This window comes from Acipenser ruthenus, chromosome 7 (genome assembly GCF_902713425.1).
Source record: "Acipenser ruthenus chromosome 7, fAciRut3.2 maternal haplotype, whole genome shotgun sequence".
Taxonomy (NCBI): domain Eukaryota; kingdom Metazoa; phylum Chordata; class Actinopteri; order Acipenseriformes; family Acipenseridae; genus Acipenser; species Acipenser ruthenus.
In genome coordinates, this window is record NC_081195.1 from 8,656,644 (window position 1) to 8,679,901 (window position 23,258).

The 23,258-nt window shown below is 42.7% G+C and overlaps 1 protein-coding gene across 4 annotated transcripts in view; it reads right to left on the reverse strand.

Moving 5' to 3' along the window:
* Nucleotides 1–1,327: 1,327 nt before the first annotated feature.
* The window catches only part of opn4a (opsin 4a (melanopsin)), a 31,138-nt gene continuing 9,207 nt past the window's right edge, over nucleotides 1,328–23,258 (reverse strand). The window contains exons 2-11 of one of the 4 annotated variants that reach the window (XM_059026281.1): nucleotides 12,995–13,137; nucleotides 12,574–12,707; nucleotides 10,622–10,825; nucleotides 9,230–9,401; nucleotides 8,935–9,096; nucleotides 8,525–8,632; nucleotides 7,846–8,032; nucleotides 7,357–7,503; nucleotides 4,194–4,262; nucleotides 1,328–3,634 (exon numbers count right to left, since the gene is read on the reverse strand). In XM_059026281.1, coding sequence (XP_058882264.1) covers nucleotides 3,407–3,634; nucleotides 4,194–4,262; nucleotides 7,357–7,503; nucleotides 7,846–8,032; nucleotides 8,525–8,632; nucleotides 8,935–9,096; nucleotides 9,230–9,401; nucleotides 10,622–10,825; nucleotides 12,574–12,707; nucleotides 12,995–13,137 — 1,554 coding nt within the window. In that variant the 3' untranslated portion in view covers nucleotides 1,328–3,406. Of the gene's footprint in view, nucleotides 3,635–4,193; nucleotides 4,263–7,308; nucleotides 7,504–7,845; nucleotides 8,033–8,524; nucleotides 8,633–8,934; nucleotides 9,097–9,229; nucleotides 9,402–10,621; nucleotides 10,826–12,573; nucleotides 12,708–12,994; nucleotides 13,141–23,258 lie in introns of all 4 variants that reach the window. The other 3 variants (XM_034025751.3, XM_034025752.3, XM_034025750.3) reach the window with 3 other exon arrangements.

A 23,258-nucleotide genomic window follows, 5' to 3' on the forward strand; every position in this document is an offset into this window, starting at 1 on the left:
GTCCGAAATCAGCAAGGTATGCTGTATCGGATCATGGCTGGATAGAGAGGTCACTGTTTGAGGACTATTTTGCAAATCTGTTTTTGACTGAGTCCTCCAAGGTATCAGATATGAAGTTTCCACATGTCCTTATTTCTGATGGACATGCTTCACTTGTGTCCCTGAAACTGGCTCTCAAGGCAAAGGAAAACAATGTGATGCTAACCCATATTTTACAACCCCTGGACAAAGCTGTATTTGGAGAGGTAAAGCAACAATGGAGGAAGAAGCTTCGCTGCCATGCACGTGTAAGTCGTGATAAAATAAAAAAAAGATTTCCCATCGAAGCTGAAGGATGTGCTTGATGTGGCTTTGAAGTCACAAAACCTAATAAGTGGCTTTGCAAGCACTGGGATATATCCTGTTAGTCCAAACAATGTGGACAGAGCAATATCAGAAGACTATACACATTTTACTGATGCACCAACTTATCCAACCTGTTCAACTGAACTAGGTCCAACTCAGTCACCTGCTCCTGCTCATTCACCACCACAATCTTCTTCCAGTTCCGTCACATCATCACAACCAGCAGTGGTCAATTTTTGTCTGTTGCATACATGAGATTGATGCTTTGTTATAGTCCATTCAATGTTCTTGAAAATACAACTCTATGTTTTAAGTTACCAGATGATTCTCAATGTAAATAGTACTTTTAATGATTTCTTATTCAATGCAGGTCATGTAGCCTATATGAAATGTATGTGTATGTATATGAAATTCATTTGTATTCTATTAAAAAAAAACATTCAATGTGTAAATGTTATTGACATCTAGTTTTCATATATATACATATATATATATATATATATATATATATATATATATATATGATATGATATGATATGTATGATGCACCTATTAAGCCCAATCTAGATTTGGCTCATATTTTGGAAGATATTATTATTTTTTTAAGTATAATTTGTTTATATAAAGACTGGAAACAATAAATGAAAGATTAATATTTTATTTTCACTACTTTGTACTGGTAGAAAATCTGTGCTACATGTCTAAAAAATAGAGCAAACTAGATTTGGTGGGCTTAAAGGGTACATTTACCCTACTGTTGATGAAATAATATGAAATCATGATCACATTTGGATATGTCAATTGCATTATGATGAATCAAATATTATATTTATAAAAAAAAAAAAAAATCACTTTAATTTATGTGGCAGGTTGCTGCTGAACATATGTAGCACCCGGGAGGGGCACTCGTTCTTTCTGATCAGGGTGGGATCAGCCAGGCAGAATACCAGAAGGAAGATATAAACTAGACCACACTACTATGTCGGGTAATGAACATCATTTTATTAAATACAGGTGGTAAACTATACTTAACAAACAGGGCAGATCTCGAATACACAGTCACGGGAAGCGGTTTACACTGCCCATTAATTAAAACAATAACTAAACACAGAATTACAGTTTCAAACTAAAGGGCAGTGAGGCTCAATACCTGCACAGAGACGGGGATCACAAATAAAAAACAGCAATAAAACCAATACAGCCCATCTCCAGCACTCCTCTAAAACCCCAATGCCTTTTAAAATACTATTTAAAAACACATACATGACAAAATGGAGACCAAAAGCGCAGGCAGGTAGATACGCCTTTAAATTTGACGGCTCTTTCTTTCCTATTTGTCTTCCTACCACCCGCTGAATCAGAGAGCCCCGCACCGGATGAGTGGGAGAGAGCACAGCTGGGGGTGCGGAGAGAGAGTGGGATCGCCACCCTAGAGAGAGTGCCCCACGCCGTCGCTGCAGCACCCAGCCCTCGCCAAACAGCAGTCAGGTTCCAAGGTTGCTGTTGGGGCTGTGCTAGCTAGCCTCTGCCCCGCTGTTTGGAGAGGGCCAGCGGTCCCAGGAAGCCCAGACCCAGGAGGGACTGCCATCCAGGACTGGCACAGGGGTCTGGGATTGGTGACTGCCCTGAAGCCCTGTGATGCGGCACAGCCCCTGAAGTGGTCGTCACATTGCGTCACCCTCAAACATGCCGCCAGGACCCATCCGTTGCTGTTCTCCGCCCTGACAACCACACTGGCTGCCACACCGGGACCAGGCCAGTGTTTGAGTGGGGGGCAGTGTAACAGCGGGTCAATTTGGGACTGCTTGGGACTGGATGCTGGGGTGGGGTAAGTTGGTGCCGGAGTGTTAGTGTACTGCTGTGAGTAGAAGAGCGTTTTGTGTCTAGGCAGTGCTGGCACGGTGCCTGGGGCGTCACATGCACAGTGCAGTTGTGTGTAGATGGGGTCTGTGTTGGCTGCACTGTGATTTGTGCTTGGTTCTGCCAACCAGCTGTTTGTGTGGGACCGAGGGTCTGAGCGATTGGACAGTGTGTATGTAAATGCCAATAGGGCAGAGGGGGGGGATCACTATTTAGGGGTGTACCGGGTTCAATGTATATATATACTGAACCCTAACTAGTCATACTTTCACTTCAAGTACATAACCGCTATGCTACACAGATTCACATCTTAACCCTTTCAATAGACTAGGCTACTATTTACATTTACCCTATCCAAACGGCAATACATTGCCTCAATATAGGATGAACAGTTTTGCTGTTCCCATAATGTGTGTGTGTGTGTTATAAAGTGAAAAAAGAAGTGATACCTGAAACAAAAACACATTGGAAATGTGAAAAAACGCCAAGTTATCAAAAGTGCCCAGCCATTTAAAGTAGAGATATCAAAAACACAAGCTAAGTTTCAAGAAACCATTGGGGAAACCTTACCCAGCACAAAGCAAATAGGCACAACTGTAAAACTGATGGGGGCCAAGGTTGCCCCAATTGTTTCTTCTCACTTGTATCCAAAACACAAGCTAAGTTAGAAGAAACAAATCAGGGAAACCTTGGCCACCACCAAACAAGTAGGCACAACTGTCAAAGCGGTGGGGGTCAAGGTTGCCCCAATTGTTTCTACTAACTTGACTTGTGTTTTTCATGCATTTCATCTGCTTTTATTGTGCCTGAAAAACACAAACCAAGTTAGTAGAGACAACTGGGGCAACAGCCGGACACTGCTATGCCATTGTTTTCTATGGAGGTCAGCCATTCTGTTATTACTCAATAATGGGCAATATTGACTCAAGAGTTCCATTATTACCTGGTAACACTCCACAGCAATGCCATTAACTCTTTAACACACTGTAAATAATGGGAGTGGTTAACTATTTTAAAACGTTGCCATGTCGGCATGGACAATTTTGCTGGCATATAAAATAGAACTTGTGCTAAGCTGACACGTTACCAGCTTTGACAGTTGTATAAAAATGGTATGCTGCCATTAAATTATAGACTTTAATACTATTATATATACAAATCAAATCCTCTCTGTGCTCTACTCTGTGATTGCCTGACGCGTTCAGGTGCTGTCCTCAGGGGGCGGGGTCTCTGTAGTGTGGGCGGGGAAGACTGCCCCCTGCTGGAGCCCTCCAAGTGCTTCCACGGTGATGGGCGCCACCCCCACACTGCTATTTGCTGTTCCAACTGGGGAGATGTGGCCACTGGCCCTGAGGGCGGGGCTTGGCTCTGAGGTGATGACAATGCTTGGGATCTGCCCACCAGCACGCCCCTCCGTGACATCACCTGCCTTCAGAGTTCAGGGGTGGGGGGAGGGGGGGGGGGGGGGGGGGGAGAAGGAGGATGATTTGCAAGATGGGGGATTGAGAAAGAGAGTGGAAGATGAAGAAGAAGATGAAGAATGAGGGAAAGGAGGAAGGAAAACAGAAGGGATAATAAGAGGTGAAGAGGGTGGGAGGTAGAGAGAAAGAGAGAGAATTGCTTTCAGAATTACATATTCAGTAATGTATAGAGATAGTACATACCAGTATTAAAAACGTCTTGTAATAGATCCTGCATTTTTCAAAGTACAGCCATTCTTTTGGGTGTATTCGGGAGGAGGGGGAGGAAAGAAAGGGAAGTGGTGGGAAGGGTGGAAGGGAGGGAGAGAAATTAGAGGAGAGAGGTGAAGAGGAGAAGAGTGAGGGAGAAGGGGAGAAAAGTGGTGAATCATGAGGAAAATGAGAATTAGAGAGAGAGTTAGACTAGTGGTGAGGACTGGAGAGGGGGAAAGGGGAGCTTGTCCCTCACCTTCCATGAGCACTAAACATGATAACAATGTAACTAAAAACAAGTGAGTCTTTACTTACAGTGGTAGGGGAGCTATGTCCTGATTGGCTGACTTCCACCATCGAGATGTCATTGACGTCAACAGAGTTCTGGGTGGGACGATGGAGAAGAGGGTTAGTTAAACCAGCAGCGGCTTCACTTCAACTCAGAAAAGAACAAAAACACAGCACTCGAACACAGTACTCGAACACAACACTTAAAGTCTTTCCTTCACGTGAGCTGTAGTTTCCACAAATTCATATGAATTTCAATAGAGCTTCATAGGATTGCATAGGAGTAACGTCTGAAAAATTAATGTTTTGTTGTTATTTTGTAATGATTTTTAGTTTTTTAATGGGCACAAATTTCTAAAGAATTCAAGTGGAGCAGCGCAGGAGCAGCAGCTAATGCACTGGAAATCCAAGGAATCTGCAGCCATTATTTTAAGAGTAATCAATTTTATAGTGTTGTGAAACCAGCATTACCCTGTCTGTTTGTTTACTGCCGGCAATGAGAGAGCAATCCTTATAGCCCCGGTAAGCATTGTAAAGCACAGACATGTATGGTAAAGCAAATTAATCAAATATGGCATTGCAAACTACGGTAAATGCGTAATATAATCATGGGAAAAACATGTGATTTTAAGGATCCCGTAAAATATAAATCACACACACAGTAAATTAAGGAATTAGGTCTTTCTTGCAGGGTGTTGACAGCAGCGTCATAATGCCTTCACCCTCTCATTAACTTATTGAAAAGCAGATTTTAAAAAACTGCTTGTGTTGTTACAAATGTCGCAAGCACTAATAGGATTGCTGTGCCCTATTGACAAACATGGCCCTGGAGAGAGTCCAACGAAGAGCAAGTAGACTAATCCCAGGTCTTAAAAGGAATGAGCTGTGAAGGAACTGAACTTATTGATCAGGGGGAGCTGATTGAAGTCTTTAATATCTTAAAAGGCATTGACATAGTTAACCCTAACCAGTACTTTAACACGGACCAGAAGATACCGTTGGAAAGTTGAGATATAGGACAGAGAGAAGGAGACACTTCTTCACACAGAGAGTGAGTCTACCTAGTCATGTTGTTGCTGCTGAACCACTGGGATCCTTTTGAGACCCAACTTGACAAAGTTTTGAGATCAACCAGCTGCAATGAATCGAACGAGAACTGATGTTCCGAATAGCCTCCTCTCGTTTGTAACCTTTCTTATATTCTCGTGTTCATACAGTACGTGTGTGCCTAAAAGCTCCTTATATTGAAGTTGAGCCCAATAAGATTGCTGAATGAAAAATCAGATTCCAATCCGCAGTGGAGCTCCCTATCGCACCTCGGCTCCACAGAGAGCAGCATGTTACTACTACGTGACCATTTTATTTGTTGTGACGTAAAACATTTTCACATTGTACTAAAAAAGAATCTTAATGCAGGAAATCCGTCCCTAAGTGTCCCTCCATCCTGCCAGAAGAGAACAAGAAACAAAGAAGAAAGTGTAATCTGTTTCCGTGGGTACTGGAAGGGAAAGTGCCCTGGACAGATTATCCCAAAGATCATGCAAGATTACGCCTGAGAATTACACTTCGCAATAATCTCACAACAACGGAATTTCATTTAGATACAGTACTGGCCTCGGGTGGCCTGGCCTAAATATGGTAATCACCTGGGACAGGGCTGCTGTATTTAATTATCCAGATTGCGGGTGGAATTAAAACTCAAGGATGGTGCTGTATCTTACTGAACCGCGCTATTCTTTAGAGTTTGGATTGGACTGCTGGGTGCTACAGCTTCTACACTGCCATGTGAAACAGCCCTGTACTTCTTTTAGTTTCTATTGGGTTTTGTTTGTTATATATATAATTATTTTTTGCAAGTCTTGTCAGAGTTTGTGATTGTGAGTGTCTGTGAGGGTGAGTCGTAGTGTGCGTGTGTCAGTTTGTGTTTATGTATCAGCATATTTGTGTGTGTGTGTGTGTGTGTCAGTATCCATACATGTGTATGCATGTGTGTATGTGTGAATGTGTGTATGGTTTAATATGGTTTCATTTTTAATTTCCCTGCTGCTGCATGGCACACTAAAATACTGGGTCTGGTTCTGGCTCAGCAGCATGACTAGGTAGCCCATTCCATGCCCTCACCTCTCAGTGTGAAGAAGAGTCTCCTACAGCAACATGACTAGGTAGCACATTCCATGCCCTCACCTCTCAGTGTGAAGAAGAGTCTCCTACAGCAACATGACTAGGTAGCCCATTCCATGCCCTCACCTCTCAGTGTGAAGAAGAGTCTCCTACAGCAACATGACTAGGTAGCCCATTCCATGCCCTCACCTCTCAGTGTGAAGAAGAGTCTCCTACAGCAACATGACTAGGTAGCCCATTCCATGCCCTCACCTCTCAGTGTGAAGAAGAGTCTCCTACAGCAACATGACTAGGTAGCCCATTCCATGCCCTCACCTCTCAGTGTGAAGAAGAGTCTCTACAGCAACATGACTAGGTAGCCCATTCCATGCCCTCACCTCTCAGTGTGAAGAAGAGCCTCCTACAGCAACATGACTAGGTAGCCCATTCCATGCCCTCACCTCTCAGTGTGAAGTGCCTCATACCCTCTGTTCTATCTCCACTTAATTATTATTACCCTCCCTGACCAGGTCCTAAAGCACTTAATCATTTAACTATACCCAGTAAACTAGGAAAGGAATGGCACTCCAGAGTTGTCTGCCCCTGGTACAAGACTGTCTTTAGATTAGTCATCTCCTTTGTCAGAAATCCTTCAGGAACGGCCCCTCACTTGCTTTGGCCCCAGTTGTAAGCTGCAGCGTGGCAGATGCAAATTTGTGTATTTGGTGTAATTGTAAACATTATTGTTTAAGGCCTCCGGTTTGGTGTCTGGGTTCCCCTTCAACAGGCAGACCAGCCAGCTATGTGGGAACAAGGCTGGACTGCTTACTGGAGGGGAATATATGGTCAGGCTAAATTTGATGCTTAATTGCAAATTCAGCTTGCCCACATATATAAAAGAGGAGCAGGGGGACAGCATCTCCTCCCACTAGCCTGCCTTGATTGCAATGCTACCCTCCCACAGGGTATATATCCAATCCACCCCTCCCCCCTGGCTTGGTGGTAGAGTGGCACAGTTGCTGTGATTTCCGCACACGCTCACGTTTTCCTGCCGGTAGCATGCTGGTGCAGAGGTGGCCGGGCCCGTTACCTTCTCAAAGATTCCCGAGTCGTGGCTCTTCAGCTTTGTCTTGCTGACCAGCACAACGGCCGTGTCCTTGCTGATCTCACAGGAGACCTGGCGACTGGCCAGCCGCGAGTTCATACTGGACAAGTCCGCCTCTGTGTCCGTCCAGCCCTGCCAGGGAGACAATACACACAGAGACACACGCAACAAACATTCAGCTGGGAACAAAGCATTGAAGAATCGCTCATTAGAAAATACATTTATTATTGTTATTATTATTTGATTATGACCGAGTTTCAAAAATTTGGGTCACGAAGAAAAACTCTGGAGGTCCCTGAAAACAAACAGACAGATAGACAGACAGAGTGATGCCGTGGTTGTGGTGCATACACAGACAGAAATTACAGTGATTGCAGACAGTTATGATGTGTTCGTACAGACAAACAGACCAAGAGTGGTGGTGTGTAGAGAGAGACAGACAGACATACAAAGACAGGCAGTTACGGCACGTACAGACTCGCTGTCCGAGGCGGAGGAGAGGCGGGTCCTGCGCTCACGATGGTAGGTGGAGCTCAGATTGGAGGACTGGCTTGTGGCGGTGGAGCGGCGGGTCGAGGGGTAACTGCTGGAGAAGTGCATGTCCTTGCGAGACACCCTGAGCAGCACCCTCAGAAACGGGATATACTTAGCAATCGCAATCCTAAGAATGCAAGGACACACTCATTAAGCCACCCCACACCCCAATTCAAACCCTGTTCACAGGAACTTCAATAGGGAACCCAGAGGGGTAACCCCAAACAAGGGATAAACTTAGAAGTCACTACCCTGGGTCTTTCCTCCCTAGATCTATACCATGCAGTGGAAACCAGATACCGCAAAGACTTGATCTGCTCAGACGTTTCGTGTCCAATGTGAACAATTATGTCCCCTCACCACACCTACAAAGCTAATCGAGCACAAGGCAGTGAGCTACTGGCCCCTGGAGGTCAAAGGTCAGTCCTGCTGTAGCCAATGCAAACTTGTGTTGCTGTGACTGTATGACTTGCCCTGCACACCACATGGCTGTGCCTTTATCAATTAAGTTGTCAATGAAACAGAGTGCGATTACCTCAAATTAGCAGCACGCAAATATAGGGATTTACAGCAGATAACACAGAGGGTGCCTATATTTATAGAGGGTGAATGTGGCTACCTGTATTTGGGGTGGGTGATGGCGTAGATGATGGGGTTGTGGATGGCAGACGCTTTGGCGATCACTGCAGGCACAGAGTTCATGTAGGGAGTCAGCATGTCAGAGTATCTGGAATACAAAGAGAGGAGACAAGATATCAAACCCCTGTATTGGCACTTTACCAAAGACGAGAGTAACCATGGATGGAAATAAGACTCCTATTGCATAGCAGTTTCACCCATTCCAGGTTTTACTATGAGCTTAATTAGCCACAGTGTATAGGTAACAAGCTCAGGTGTATCCAATTAAACTCATAGTAAAACTAGGAATAGATCAAACTGCTATGTAATGGGAGTATTGTTTCCATCCCTGTAAACCATAATGAAAACATGGTTACTCAATGATGCATGCTCTGTATTGCCACGCCCTACCCGGCGAAAGCGGTCAGTGCCACGACGGAGTAGGGAGACCAGGAGATGACGTAGAGGAGGATGACGATGAGAGCGATCTTCGCCATCTTCCACTCATTCTTAATGCGCTGGTACTGCTTCATAGACTCCTTATTGTCATCAGAGCTGATCTTGTGCACCGCCCTGAGGAAGTGATCCGTTAATAAATAGGTTTTGTAAAGGATGCCTTATTCTGTATAAAAATATATCAGGCAGACGCCCAGTTATAATGGGTCTGGAGCTGTATGTCAAGCAGCTGTTAGCCCGTGTGACTCACTTGTTGGTGGAGCGGATGGCCCGGAAGATGAAGAAGTAGCAGTACATGACGATGATGAGGGGGATGAAGAAGATGAAGATGAAGAGCAGCATGGTGTAGGCGCGCACTGACGGGGTGAAGGTCATGTAGTCCCAGGTGCATGAGGTGAGCAAGCCCTCCGGGACGTAGGCACCTGCGGAGCAATCAGACAATCAATCAGACAGGCAATCAACCAGGATCTCTGAAGCTAACTGAACACTAGTCTAGTCTAGCAGTGGTTAAACAAACTCTTTTCTTAGACTGGACCTAATGCAAACATTTGGATGTCAGGTTTCCAGTTTTTAAAAAAATATATACATTTAAGATTATATTTGTAGACGTTTTCATGTTTTGTTTTACAGTATCTTAGGTGCATGAGGTCAGCGAGTCCACTGGGATGTAGGCACCTGCAGATCAATCAAACAGCCCACCAATCAAACAGTCAATCAGTCTCTCAGGCTAGCTAAACAGATTGCATTAGTTAACTATCTATCTCTAGTATCACTGTCTCCGTTTCATTAATGCTTCCTCTGGGATAAAGGGGTTTGCCAATTTTGTGCCCCAAAGAGATCTGTTTAAACAAATTGCCGATGAATTAGATTTTTAATCATTGTGTGTCCAGGTTCCAAACAATCAAGACTGTTAAAAAAGGTAAGATAATATTTGTAGACGTTATTTTTTTATTTTTTTTGCTTGGTTTTATGTTATCCAAAATGCTAATTGTGAAATTGACTGATATTCTCTGGTTGATTTGTTTGTTGAGAATGATGGTTCGTTGCCCAGGTTGAGTGGAAACCCTGAGTCTTAATGCTCTCACTTCACACCCCACTGTTTAAACGCTGCCGATTTCACTACAACACGTATCCTGCAAGGTCATTTGCTGACAGCTCATCTTTCTCATTTTCTCAGTGCTGAACACCCCACTACACTGACATCACGCAAGGTTTTCCTGAAGGATACATATCGCTAACACAACTGGAGCATGCTTTTACTATGGGGAATTGTTATAAGGGAATCCCCTTAGCACCTGTGACAAACCTGTGCATACTACACTGAGGGCAGCGACGTAACTCTTTTTAATCACATTCACGTTTGCTCTCTGGTGGCCAAGCGGTACAGATCTGAATGGGAAAGTTACACTTGAATATCCTGCATGCCCCTAGATCAGGCATGGGCAACTCTGGTCCTGGAGAGCCACTCTGCACCAGGTTTAACAGGGTTACTGAAGTAGCAAGGGACTGCTTTTGGACCTGGCTGGAGATTTAAGAGGTTTACAGTACATGGTTGGAACAAAGACCTGGTCTTGAAGGGCTAGAGTTGCCCATCCCTGCCCTAGATCTTCAGCACTATGAATAGCTACTCCTCCACACTCACTCCATCCGAAGAACGGCGGCAAGCTCCAGCCTAGGGAGTAGAGCCACGCCCCCGAGAGAATGAGGAGGGCGCGCTTCCGTGACATCACCCCGATGGAGGCCAGCGGCCGCGTGATCACGAAGTACCGATCAATAGCAATCACCATCAGCGTGATCATGGAGCAGATGCCAAACAGAGCGCCACAGAACGCATACAGCTCACAGCCTGGGAGAGAGGACATATACCATTTAATAATCAATAATCTATCAGGAATTGCACTAGACACTGGCAAAAGCCTCAATCATCTTGCTCACATGGTTTATGCAATACCTCAGTCAAGCTGCTATAAGGATATCGGTGTCATAATTCAAATGGTTTGAACTGCAGCTAAACAATACAATTGCCTTTTGGATCAGACTCCTCACATAACTGTATTACTTAGTTTATCTTTAGTATAACTACCAGTGCTTCAAGTCACACTACTGCAGTACACAGCTCTGTTTGTACAAATGTATATTCCTTTGACTAGTTCAATTGTTGCTTTTCCTACTCTGTGGAAACACACGCACATTAGCAAATCACACAGAAGCCGGTTGTAAACGCAGTCTGCCATGTAATCAATTAGAGGTGATTGGCCCTTGATCACAGAGCCCGCAGATTAGCAAGCTGTGCTGGTTGCCTCTTGTGGCACAGGTTTTGTTTAGGACTCTGGGTGGTGTTCTCTCTCAGATCACTGTTGACATATTCATTAAGTGCAAATCCGTGAATGTATAAATAGGTGTCTGTGTTCAGTTGTCACCTGAATCAAACCAAACAGAAAGAAAACACAGGACCATAAAAACTAAGTTTATGAACGAGGAGGAGGCCATACGGCCCATCAGTGTGCATCCAGGTCCTATAGTAATTAATTGATCTTAAAAATGAAAACTTAAAGGATCTCAATGATTTAGCATCAAGAACATGGCGAAGTATCCAACGCACTTACAGCAAGCAGGTATATTTCTGAAACACTGACACGCTCACTGCTGCTGCCTGTGTCCTGTTATCAGTCTGATTGGGGCGGCGAAACCACTGATTAGTCTTACAACATTAAGTAGTTTAATTGTACAATGCAATAGAATACAATACAATAAATACAAAGCACTGCCACAGGGTGTGGTTGTAACGCTGATGAAGGCATTATTGTATTTTCCAACTAAATCTTAATTGAACTGGACCATCTGTGCATATTTTCAAAGCTTTCCCTCAAGTCTTTAAACTCCAGTGTTTTTTTAAGAAAGAAATAAACTATGTTAACAAAATGCAAGGTCTCATAAGTTGGTTGTGTTCAATTTTGTAAAAGTCTTGTGAAACTTTCTGCTTTAAAAAAAAGTTAATTAAGTCCAAAAAAGCATTTATCCCAGCGCTAAAGTTTGCCCCCTTTCATGGTAAAAGGATAATCAATGTGTTTGGATCAAAGGGCGACATCATCATCATGAATCAGATCTTCCTCAACGACCCATGATAAACTAATCATTCTTAAAAACGTTCTGCGCTGTCCTTTACTTTTGTTACGACAGTTCCCTCAAGCAGCAGGCATGTAAATTCCTTTTTAAGTTAAATTCTGTTCACATCAATTGAGTCACAGCTGCTGCCACAAGTAATGACCATCCTCTATCAATCATTCTGGGAACATTTAGTGCTGATAGGGGTTCCATTATCTTGTATGCAAAGTATTACTGTGGGGAAATAATCAATGTCCATTTTGCCATCATCGATAATGAGTTGTTTAACCAGAAACGACAGAATAATCATTAATTCCAATATCAGAGCAACACCACCAAGGTAGGAGCTCTGACAAAACCTATTCGGGAAATGCTGTGTGCTTTCAGCCCATAATCTCTGATAGGTTTACCTCGGATAGGTTTAATGCCTAAAGGTGCAGTGCTGTTAAGCCTATATGCAGAGTGAACCTGTTTACAAATGCAGCTCACCCTTCTCTCCGAATATCCATCTCTTGTGCAGGCTGGTCGTGAAGAAGATAGGCGCTTGGGTGACTGACATGAGGAAGTCTGTGATCGCCAGGTTTATAATGAACATGTTCGCTGGGGTTCGCAGACTCTTACACCTGCACCACAGAGAACAGAGAGAACAATGAGTAAGAAAGAGAGATCAAGAGCGAGTGAACGTGCGGTAGACGGTGTGAGAGACAGAGAGGGTGGATGGGAGAAGTGGGAAAGGAGAAAGAGAAGCATGAGTAGGATAGATAGAGAGAGAGGTAAAGGGAGAACGAGATGTTGTAAAAAAAGTGCCTTGGTCCTTGTTTCTTTTTTCAGGTCAAAAAAGTCCCCAGGGTTGACATTGTCTATACCTTTTAGGATTTTGAATGCTTGAATCAGATCAAGGTTGGCTTACCGGCTAAAGGCGTAGATGACCAGAAAGTTTCCCAGCATGCCCGTGATGCCCACAGCGAGGATGACGGCGCCGATGATGTAGTGGGCGTGGTCTGGAACATCCACTGTGGGGAAGGGGTGTGTGGTCTCATGCACTGTCGTCACCTGCTTTTCACAGATCAGAAATACAGAAGATTAGAGATGCAGCTACTGCAGCACAGTCTTCAAGTACTGTACTACAAAGAGTGCTCTCTCAAGATGAGCTAGTACTAGTGTCTTGTACTGTGTGCTCAATGTTTAAGACCTCCTTTTGTACTCTACAGTGTACTGTACTATACATAGTTATACTTCTCTCACTGTTTAAGATCTCCTGTTGTAGGCAACTACGTCACCCTTTCACAGTCCAGTACTCTCCTGTACTGTACAAAGGGAACTCTAGGTAAACTCTAACCAGTGACTTGACTACATAGTAAAATGCTAATGGTCTCTTGTTGTAGGTGACTACCCCAGAGTTTTAAAAGTACTTTTTAAAGACCAGTCCTGCACTGTACGGGTGTCTCGATGTGATCTTAGTTTCTTGTACTGTACAGTCATACCTGTGTTCAATGGTAAAGACCAGATGTGTCAGTGTGTACTGTTGTAAAAGACATCCTGTACTATAAGCATCTCAAAGCAGTATCTTGGGCACAGGGCTCTCTCTCTCTGAAACACTTAGATTGAGACTGACAGGAACCAGAGGAATCCTTCAGCTTCCACCCTTGAGATTAACAAGGAACGCGCAGCTACAAAGGATTGCTATTAGAAATCCAAGGAGGTGAACCGTAAACATTAAAAGTCTGTCACGTCTCTCCGTTGTTTTCCCTGAATGAGAAGGATTGATTTTCACTGATGAAGCCAGTGACCTAGAAACAAGAGGCTCGCTGTGTATTGGTCGATGGGACAGAGTCCAGATTCCCACTCAGTCACAATTCCCAATTAAACTAAGCCTTAAGGGAATAATCCCTTGTTAAAATAAATGTGAACTATAAAATCTCTCCTGGAGACTGCGTTACTGCAGGCAATGATGGGGGCACATAACACACCCAAATTGCAGATAACAAACCATTACCCCAGGACCCCCAACCACTGGCTTTTAACAACAGATCTATGACATAATCATCTTTCGTGATTAGTAAAGCAAACAGCATTCTTTTTTGTTTAGCGTAAGTATAATTTCCACAAACCACAGTGTGTGGTTGAAAAAATCAGCGTGCAGTAAACTCCAGCTCCACACGAAGATAAGCTTAGCAATCTGTCATTAAGTCCTGGCTGCTCTGAGGACATTACATTTACCAGGACGCCATTTTTAAACACTTAGCAGGAGACAGCAACGCATGGTGTATACTTTCTGCATACTGCATACTTTCTTTGTGTACTTTGTTTGCGTTGTTGTTTTGTTTGTTTAAACCTTTTATCTTGCTTTGTTAAAAATCGTGGTTTACCCAAAATCAGCTTTAAATATATATATATATATATATATATATATATATATATATATATATATATATATATATATAAACATTTTAAGAATTAAAAACAAACTTGAATAGAAACTGCACGTCTCTTTCCTGGGTGTCTCGAAAGTGAATCGCTTTATATTAGAAATTAAACATGTTCAGCTGCGATTCCGGAATAAATAAACCTCATGAATATCTTAGACATCTGTGAATGAAAAGGACACATGTCAACAGTGGGGGCTAAAAATAGCACAAGACAAGAGAGCTGGAGGGGGCAAGCTTTACTTAGGTAGACACGGGGACTGAGAGCCACAGTGCTGGGGATCTATAGGGGCTGTCCCCCTACTCTATAGGGACACTGCTAGGTGTCTATAGGGACTGTCCCCGTGCTCTTTTGGGACACTGCTAGGTATCTATAGGGACACAACTAGGAGTCTATAGGGACCATCCCCCTGCTCTTTAGTGATTGTCATATTGTTCTACAGGGGTAGTACTGGGTATGTACAGGGATTTGAGTATAAAGAAAAACGCGTTTGATTCTCAATTAAAGAAACCTCAGTTACAACAGATAATCACCCGATTGCTACTAAACCAAAAAATTATCTTGTGGCAGGGTGACAGCCCTGTGTGTAAATAGCCTGTTGTGTTTAAACAAAGATTAATTATTTTGAATGTTGGCTGGGATGGGTTAGTGCCATCCCTGCCAAATACACATGTGGAATGTGTCTGGGTGTTGACTGAATAATCAATCAAGTCCCAGCCACATGGTATAAAAGGGATGCTAAATCCTTTGTTTGGGGAGGTAGTTTAGAGAAATGCTGAGAGTAGCAGGCAGTGCTGTCATCTATTGCAGCGAGATAGCAATGCTTGGGTGCAGGTTTCTTTTTGTTTGTGTTGTTGTTTCGTTTGTTTAACCCTTTTGTTTAGTTTTAATAAAAGTGTGCTCTGGCGCTTAAACTGCAGCCATCTCGTTGCCGAATCTCCTTCCCGAGGGCAACAAGCCTTGCCCCCCGCGCTATCCTTTCACAGATCCCATTAGCAGTGCATGTGAATAAAAGAAGGTAAAATGAACTGCATATTTTTCACACAGGAGGTTGACCTCAAAGAAGAGAGATGTCAAGTGATACACTTATTAAATGTCAATATTTACAAAACACGCTCAGTAATTCAGGTAAAGACAGACCCACAGTGCCTGTATTACTTTGGAATCTGAAGAATGTGTATTTCTTGAGGATCAGAGCTGTGTAATATAATGGTAACGTGGAAGCAATTGAACTTGGAGGCTGAAGCTTGCCCAAGCATGCATGCATGTGAGCGGTGCGTCAGCATCACATGAGCCCTGGTAACAAAAAGAAGAAAAAGCCAAATAAAGAAACACAAATATTTTTAAATGAAAAGAGCCTAAAGTGAGAAGACAGCGCACAATAATAAGGCTACATTACTTCAGAAGTCACTTAACAGCCCAGCGAAGCACAACAATCTATCCCACTCAGGTCCTCTGGTTTCTGTTTTGCTAAACTAAATATTTCTGATCGATTTGGTTTTCAAAACTGAATGTTATAACAACAAGTAATTCCTGTTGAGCTTCATTCCCAATGGGAATCCAAAGAAAGCGAGAGAGCGAGAGATAGTGAGAGTGAGAGTAACATACAAACAGACTGGGAATTATTAAAGATATTAACCGTATCATCATCATACAAGCAGGTGCACATGTGTGAAATGGCCCATCACATACAGGGCTACTGTATAATCCATTTACTTTCTGTGATGGGGCACCCCCGCCGCTGGGTGTATTTTTGGTTCATTTGGTATAGTTTGGTCATGTATCATGGGGGAGTTAATGTATGTATATTGGTATGTGAGCATGGGGGTGTGGGTTTGTGTGTGTGTGTGGAATAATGTGGAGCAGTTTTATTCCCTCCCTGTAAAAACATGTGGGAATGTGACTGGAGCCGTAAATTTAATTAATTATTAAATGATTACTTAAGGATCCATCACAACCTTTACAAGCATCCTTTCTCTTTGGGGAGAGGGAGCAGTTCAGTCACCATGCCTCAAGCCTGCCCTGGACTGGAGGGAGCACCCTTTCTCTTAGGGGTGAGGGAGTAGTTCAGTCTCCATGCCTCAACCCTGCCCTGGACTGGAGGGAGCACCCTTTTTCTTTGGGGAGAGGGAGCAGTTCAGTCACCATGCCTCAAGCCTGCCCTGGACTGGAGGGAGCACCCTTTCTCTCTGGGGAGAGGGAGCAGTTCAGTCACCATGCCTCAAGCCTGCCCTGGACTGGAGGGAGCACCCTTTCTCTCTGGGGAGAGGGAGCAGTTCAGTCACCATGCCTCAAACCTACCCTGGACTGGAGGGAGCACCCTTTCTCTTTGGGGTGAGGGAGCAGTTCAGTCACCATGCCTCAAACCTGCCCTGGACTGGAGGGAGCACCCTTTCTCTCTGGGGAGAGGGAGCAGTTCAGTCACCATGCCTCAAGCCTGCCCTGGACTGAAGGGAGCACCCTTTCTCTTTGGGGAGAGGGAGCAATTAAGTTGTCATGCCTCAAACCTGTCCTGGACTGAAGGGAGCATCCTAAAGGCTAATGTCTTATTTCCTGATCCTATAATTTCTTCCAAAGCTCTTATTAAATTGCAGCTTGTTTTCAGGAGTGTGGGCTTGATTCTCAGTTTCTATACGATGAAGAGGAATAAGAGAATGAATCACAGCGTCCTCGTTCCCAAGGTCTGTCGCAAGGTAACACTGGGAGGGGTGCTGGCATTTGACAGACCTGACCCTTTCATTATGCAGCAAGTAAAGACTGTTAAATAAAAGAAAACTGGAGCTATTATGATGCTCAGAGTGATGCTTTTCATGAAGTCTCTGCACAGTGTGAAACCAATTAAGAACAAAAAACACTTTGAAGCATTCTTAGTAATCAATAAATGGTTTCACCTTGGTTTCCTACATCAGTCACGCAGACAAAGCTTTTCCTGCTGTAAAAATATACGGCATTGAGGTTTACTGCATGGTAACAAAAATAATGTAACAAGAGGTACCATGGCAAGTCACAACGGTAGTACATACCTGTTAATTTGCCGGACTGATAAATTCAGGAGACGGGAGGCTCTGTTGTATCAGCTTGGCGGTGTCCCCTTGTTTAGCAGGTGCTGGGTGGCTGCCTGGGCTGGTGCTGTGTGCTTGGGTCCGGGGGGGGGGGGGGGGGGGTCATCTCAGACTGACTCTCTTAATTCCAAGCAGTGCTGTTGACCAGATGACCAGAGTCCACAGCCTGTGGACTGTGTAATGACCTGGCATCTCAGCTTATTGAACTGAATGGAGAGGCAAGGGCTGGACACAAATCGCTAACCTTGCGGTCCCTAGTTTCCCACAGTAAAAGCATACCGTAGCAGTGTAATAAAGCACAGTGAATGCGTAGTAAAGCATAGTTAAGCATTGTAAAGCATAGAGACCCAACACACCAAACCACCCACACACTGCTTTATCAAAACAAGACATCTGATGCTGCAAAATACCCTGCATGCAAAACCAAGGCTTCAGCTGGAAGGGGAATAAAATGTATTTCAAAGTCTTGCTTCATATCACCCCTCGAAGCAGCGCACTGAAACAAATAAAAGCGACCCGCAGAGTTGGGAACGCTAGAACACTTGTCATTTTTTATTATCCACAGCGAGGTCCTTTGGACACTTCTCTTAACTGAACTGGACTGAACTGAATCATAGGCTGAGAGCTGAAGTCATTTCCTAACATTGAGCGTCCTTTACGGAGATAGCTAGATTAGAGATTCTAGCACTTCCAGCTCATCTCCATCTCTCTCTCTCCCCAACCTCAAAATGTTCATCCACAACTTTTAAAACACCCAGTAAAACCCTTGCTCTCCAGGGGCTCTCCAGGGGCTCTCTAGGGGCTCTCCTGGGGCTCTCCAGGGGTTCCTGAGTGGCACATCCGGTAAAGGTGCGCCACATGGAGTGAAGGATGCCGTGGACGGGAGCTCCCAGGGGGCGGCACACAATTGGCCGAGCGCCGCCCAGGGGGACTAGGGCTTAGGTCGGCCAGGGTGTCCTCGGCTCACCCCTGTAGTCTGGCCGGGCACCTTGGGATTGCCTGTAAGCTGCCCAGAGCTGTGTTGTCCTCCAACAATTGGTGACTACTAAATTTATAAAAAAAACTCTCTCTCTCGTCTCTCAATCCGGTGGTAAGGAACATGCACGCAGCCATTATAAAAATCACAAAAATCTAACATTAAATAGTTTTGTTTTTTTTTTACTATCAAAATGTGTTCTGGTCATGGGGAGATTGGTTGTTTTCTTGTAAGTGATTTGTAGAACTGTTTATTTCCACCTCTCATGCAAATTCAGGTGAGCTTTTTTTCTGTCTATTTACATACCAAATTTACCCCCCTCCCCTCGATAAAACCCTAAAACCTGGGAAAACATGTAATGGCACAGAGTTTCACTTGCTTTTATTTATTTATTTATTTATCTTTTTAAATGAACAGAAAAATCATAAATTCCCGAAAATAAAGGCCTTATACTGTATACTGGATTTTTCATGATATCATGTATCCCAATGCACTGATACACAACGAATTGTAACATGGATGCAGTTTGGGGCTGATCCTCTGATACTCCAGTGCAGAGACTGTGTTTCAGTGATTCCACTGTGCCCTGTCACACCATTCCCTAATCTTTGCTTTGTGCTGTGAATGTGCCGAGAGTCTGACTTGCGTTTCCATGCCTCTTCAGAACAAGGTCGCAGGAATTCAAAGCAAGGTTCCAGACCAGTGTTACAAAAACCCAGTGACTGCAGATCACTGGAGAGATGAAATGCACTTTCAATCAGCCAGACAGCAAGTAAGGACTGGGAATCAGCATATATCTGTTCAGCATAACTAGAACTTCACCAGGGTTCGAAATTTCAAAATATACGGGTGAAGGGGAGGGGAGCTATGGCTCCTCTGTTAAAAAAAAAAGCAAAAAAAAAAAACAGGTTTGAATTAATTATTGAGGCTTGAATTGAATTACTGAGTGCTTGCAGATCGCTGGAGAGATGGAATGCAATGTCAATTAACCAGGCAGCACGTGGCGTCAGTGGATATCTGTTAAGTATAACTTGACAGGGGTTTGACATTTTAAAATTCAGGGAAAGGGGGTGGAACTATGGCTCCCCAAATAGGATTGTGTTTTTAAAAAATCTTTCATTTCTGAAAGCAGGCAAACCAGGCCACAACAACAGTCAATAAACAGCACTTAGAGGATTAGATATGTTTTGGCCTTGATTCAATAAAATAAAATTAATTTCTCAAAACCAATACATCTTCTATCCAAACAGTGAGGCAGGTGAGGTCCTGGGGTCCCCTGAAGGGGTTTTCAGGGGGGCACACCTGAAGATAGACCAGGTTACTCAATGCTGGCATTCAGTATGTAGTTTAGTTTATGAGTGAATATGTAGTTTGCCTTCTCTTAAACCATAAGAGGCTGTGTGGAGGAGGCTGTGTGGTCCAGTGGTTAAAGAAAAGGGCTTGTAACCAGAAGGTTCCCGGTTCAAATCCTGACTCAGCCACTGACTCATTGTGTGACCCTGAGCAAGTCACTTAACCTCCTTGTGCTCCGTCTTTAGAGTGAGACGTAATTGTAAGTGACTGATGCATAGCTCACACACCCGAGTCTCTGTAAGTCGCCTTGGATAAAGGCATCTGCTAAATAAACAAATAAATAATAAAATAATAAGAGACAGGATCAGCTGTACACATTGACTTAATATAAATCATATTATGATAAAAAAAATATATATATATATATATATATATATAACACAAAACATAGTTAATGCCATTATCCATGGCTTTAGACTTTTTTTTTGCTAGTCGATAGACATTTTCCTATGTTCTTATATACCTACACACCCCAGCATGGTACCTTAATGTAATTCTTAACAATTTTGCAGATTACCATTCTGTTACCTTACCTACAAGCGATTAACCTTGCTTGCACGAGAGCATCGCTTTGCTTCGCCATGGTTTACTACACTTTACTATGTTTGTACTGTACCGTAGTACCGTATACCCACACTAGTAAATTTCAGTCAAGTCCTTTAGAGAAACTAATTCCTGTTGCTGGGGATATTTTTTATATTATTCAAAAACATTTTTCTCACGTGCCGTTTATTTTTACAGCAACCGTACCTCATATCAGAGGCCGCAGAAATCAAAAACATCATAAACATCTTAACAAAAATATGCAAAACCCCACAATCATTTTCAATTAAAGGCCTTATGGGAAGGAAGTAAGCTTGTTAATAAGTTTATAGCTTAGCAAGCGGGAGAGCGGGTTGGAGTTTTGGGTTTTTTTGGGTTTAGTGAGGTAATGCTAGGACTAGCCCATCAAAGCAATGGATTACACAAGAACCTAAGAAATGCGACAGGGGGTAGATAGGTGGCACAGATGGATGATTCATGATTCAAATCCGGTGACTCAGAACACAAACTAAACGAGTTTGGTGGTCCTAGCTTTGAGATCATTGAGGGTTGCCAAAATAAAGACATTAGAAGCTGTTTGAACCACGTATGTTTTTAGTGTGTTGTTTGTACTTTGCGATTGTCGATGTATTGTTTTCCAGGATCTCCTTGTGAATGAGGCCTTCAGTAAATCTCCTGATTAAGTGAATAAATAAATAAAGTAATAAAACACACAAAGCATTCCGATGTGTTTTCTTCTTCACGCATTGACAGATTTTTTTACATGTATTTTGTAATTACATACGACAAGATTTACTATTAAATGAAAACGAATGAAACAATACCGGTAATTCATACTATTCCTAATTCACACCTTCTAAAATATCACCAGTATGAGTATTTGTGTTAAATGTATCAAAACTAGATACTTACTTCCAATAAATTAAGCAGGAAATATGTTAGTTCATAAATTACATCATTCAATCAAAATATTTTGGAAGCTACCAGGCATTTTTGTGAGTATTTTGATTATAAAATAAGTCAGCTGTAAAGAGCTTCATCATTAAATGTGATTTTGGATATAAAATGAACTGAAGCAGAACTTCAAAGAGCAATGGCCCTTCTTGGAGCTGGTTTACGAGCGGTGCATCTGAGGACACCTTCGATCAATTCGAAACGGCAGATTTGTGGAGATGGGGGCTCAAATCAATGGACTTAAAGACCACTGCCAATCACTTTCAAGCTTAAAACCACCCATTCAAATTAAATTGGGGGTTCCTGAATGAGTGTGTTATGTACAGTGCGCGCTACTGCAAAAGCACTGAGAAATAGAAGGCTGTTTGCACATTCCTAAACTGAACTCCAGCAGACAACAAAAACAGCATCATACCAAAATTAACAATTACTGTAAAAGGCTCAATAGACATTCATTACTTCTGCTATTATACAGTGGCACTGACAATGATGCAGGGAGTTATCCTAAGGTTAATAAAAAAAGTGTTCCCAGGAAATCTTGGTAAATAGCTAACTTTAATTACTTAAACTAAACTAAAAAAGTGAAAAAAACCCAAACTAAATCAATGACTTTGAGAGTCTTGTTTAAAGACTACATTATAGGGATATGTGCAATATTAAAGTGAAAACAAAAGCCTTTATCTTAATAATATTCTCTTTTCCAGATACATACAGTTAGTACGCCTAACCAGGTGAACTCACCTTTAGAGGACTGGTCCCAGTAAAAGTAATTAATACTTGAAAAAACATTCTAAAACTATATTGCACACTTCAAAACTAAAACAGCAAGCCTGCTCAAAATTGGTCCAAATTTGAAAATGTTTAGCACGTTTAAGAGAAACGGTTCTGCCTTACAGTTATCTCTTTATAATACAGTAAATATTTTGCATTGTGTTAAAGATCTATTTCTGCAGCCTGACCAACCCCATCCAATTCTTTTCAAACCAAAAAAAAAAATCCTATCCAGGTCATTCTTCTTTTAAAGAAAGAGAAATGTACTATAAGATGATTAGCATGAAAAGTATTCACTTCAATCGAGCCAGCAACACTTTTTGTTCTGAAATAAAACTCTGGACGACTTTGTTTGTCAAGTTTACTGGACGGAATCCAACAGGCGGATAAACTCCAAAATGTTAATTTAATGCAAAAGTATTTTAAAACGTTGTCATCTAGTGTGCCTGATCAAAAAAATACAAATCATTAAAATGTGTCAATTAAAGGCTGTAAACACTTTAGAAATGCCTCCGGCTCATCTTTAATTAAAACAGAGGAGATGGAGACACAGGAGAGTCTACACTCTATACAGCATACACTGTACAGACCCATCCAGTATCAGCACCTCTCCTGAGTAACTCGGCAAGGCAGAGTCTCCACAGATCTCTCTGTTAGCCATAATTGGTACTGAAGCAGGGAATATGTCTGTTTAAACAAGCTGCCAGTTGGAATGTGTATTCTGCATTAGATTAGCAGATTACGAGCCATCAAACCCTTCAGTGTAATTGAGGCTGTGTTCAGTGAGCACAAAGATCAGTGCAAAGCTCACTCTCATTCCTGAAAGAGACAAAGAAAACACACACGCACAAAGTTTAATGTTGCGAAACTTTTTTAAATAAATGAACAAATAACATGCTTTACAGGGGTGTGCTTATACGCGCTCTGAATTGTTTTTAAAAAGTATTTTAAAAATCGGCAGGTCATCAATAAAGCTGCTCATTAACGTATTGATTTCAAAACAAGAAAAGCTGTCCTTCACTCACGTTTACAATTGGGTAGTGCCATACCGAGGTAAACTGAACTCTGTCTCCCCCCGCAGTGAGATT